Source organism: Kryptolebias marmoratus, linkage group LG23 (assembly GCF_001649575.2).
Source record: "Kryptolebias marmoratus isolate JLee-2015 linkage group LG23, ASM164957v2, whole genome shotgun sequence".
NCBI lineage: Eukaryota > Metazoa > Chordata > Actinopteri > Cyprinodontiformes > Rivulidae > Kryptolebias > Kryptolebias marmoratus.
Window position 1 is genome coordinate 13,860,792 of NC_051452.1, and position 1,700 is coordinate 13,862,491.

Here is a 1,700-nt window from a genome sequence, read left to right on the forward strand (position 1 = left end):
AAGTGTTTGTCGATGCGTTTATGTTCCATGATTACACTGCAGGACGTGCAAAACAGCTTCCCCCCTCACTCTCGTGCAGCTGGGTAGGAAACTGGTTTGCGACAGCAGTGAAGTTAGTTTTAAGTTGGATGTTGGATATTCGCGCTCCTCGGAGTTAGCGGCGTCTAGCTCATGGCTGACATTAGCATTCCTGTTTCGGATCAGCCGTGAGCTAGACGCCGCTGACTCTGCGGAGCGCGAATATCCAATCTCCGACTTAAAACGAACTTCACTGCGGTGTTTTGCGGGGTCCTTTGCTGAAATCCTTGTGGGCAAATGTGAAGCATTAGCGCACATTTTGGCTTCAGTCGCTGCTACTGCATGCTCCCGGCATTCTGATGTTACTCGTTTATATTTACTCGTTTCCTAGCGGGATTTTGCATGTGGGTCCGGAAGTTATCCCCTTACATGACAATCATCAGTTCAACATGAAGCTAAATCCTGACTGAAATGAGTTTGGGGTCTTTGAGAACTGAGACAAATCTCTAATAATCTGTCAGTTTTATGGTTTCTGCAGCCTGGTGAAAAAGTTATTGTACAAGTACTGAAATAATACTAACCCTGGTAATTACCAAGCTTTGATAACATTGTTGGAATTACCAAAATAAGTTGAACAAAATACTAAAATTAAAACAAAACTTTATAGCTCATGGGTGGAAAAAAAGTTCATCATTGCTGAATAAATATAACAAATATCCAGCAAAAGAGGGATAAAGAGAAAAAGTCCAACCCAGGGCTCTGATCCTGACCTAAGAGTCTCCAGGTGACAGTGTGGACTCCTCAGGGCATCAGAAAGTAGCTTCACTCCTGAATCCTGCAGGTTGTTGTTACTCAGGTCCAGTTCTTTGAGACCGGAGGACTGGGAGCAGAGGACTGAGGACAGAACTTCACAGCTTCTCTCTGACAGGTTACAGTAACTCAGCCTGAAGAGACAAAATAGATTTAAAATATTAGATTTGTGATTTAAATTAAATACATTTTATATTGAACATGAACCAAAATCCAAACTAAAAGAATCTACACTAACATGTTAGAGAACAAATCATTGAAACAATCTTTAGAAATCATCAGAGCTGATGGCTGATATAGAAGACTAAGTAATTATTTCTTTTTCCTCCATATTTTTTTTCTCAAATATGAGCCACTTTAACATTCATTCACATCAAATCTAATAAGGGTTAGAAAGAAAAACCAGCAGTGATAGAAAATATTAGAGAAAATCTTATATTAGAGAGGATGCTGGTCTGTAGTAGTAACATCACAGGACTCAAAACTTTTTAAACATCCTCCTTAATTTATCCTTAAACATGTTTTTGTTTACATATTTGTTAAAAGAAACAGTTAGACACCAAATGGTTTCAGTCTAAGACTGAGTTCAATCAATCATTCAGTCTGATGAAACCAAACAGATTACTTTTTTTATTTTTAAATTTCTTAGATTCTAAGTTACTGGAAATATTAATTTAGTTTATTGTTAGTTCACATTGTTCTGTTAATATCTGCACTGTCATATACAGGTGCTGGTCATAAAATTAGAATATCATGAAAAAGTAGATTGATTTCAGTAATTCCATTTAAAAAGTGAAACTTGTATATTATATTCATACATTACATACAAACTCATATATTTCAAATGTTTATTTCGTTTAATTTTGATGATT

At 36.5% G+C, this 1,700-nt stretch overlaps 1 protein-coding gene across 3 annotated transcripts in view; it reads right to left on the minus strand.

The window, feature by feature from the left end:
- LOC108242155 (NACHT, LRR and PYD domains-containing protein 12-like) overlaps positions 1 to 1,700 on the minus strand; it is a 608,460-nt gene that overhangs the window by 1,293 nt on the left and 605,467 nt on the right. For 2 of the 3 annotated variants that reach the window (XM_037973820.1, XM_037973827.1), the window contains one exon: positions 789 to 962. The exons of the other annotated variant lie outside the window; for it this stretch is intronic. In XM_037973820.1, the coding sequence (XP_037829748.1) occupies positions 789 to 962 (174 nt within the window). The remainder of the gene's footprint in view (positions 1 to 788; positions 963 to 1,700) is intronic. 3 annotated transcript variants of the gene reach the window in all.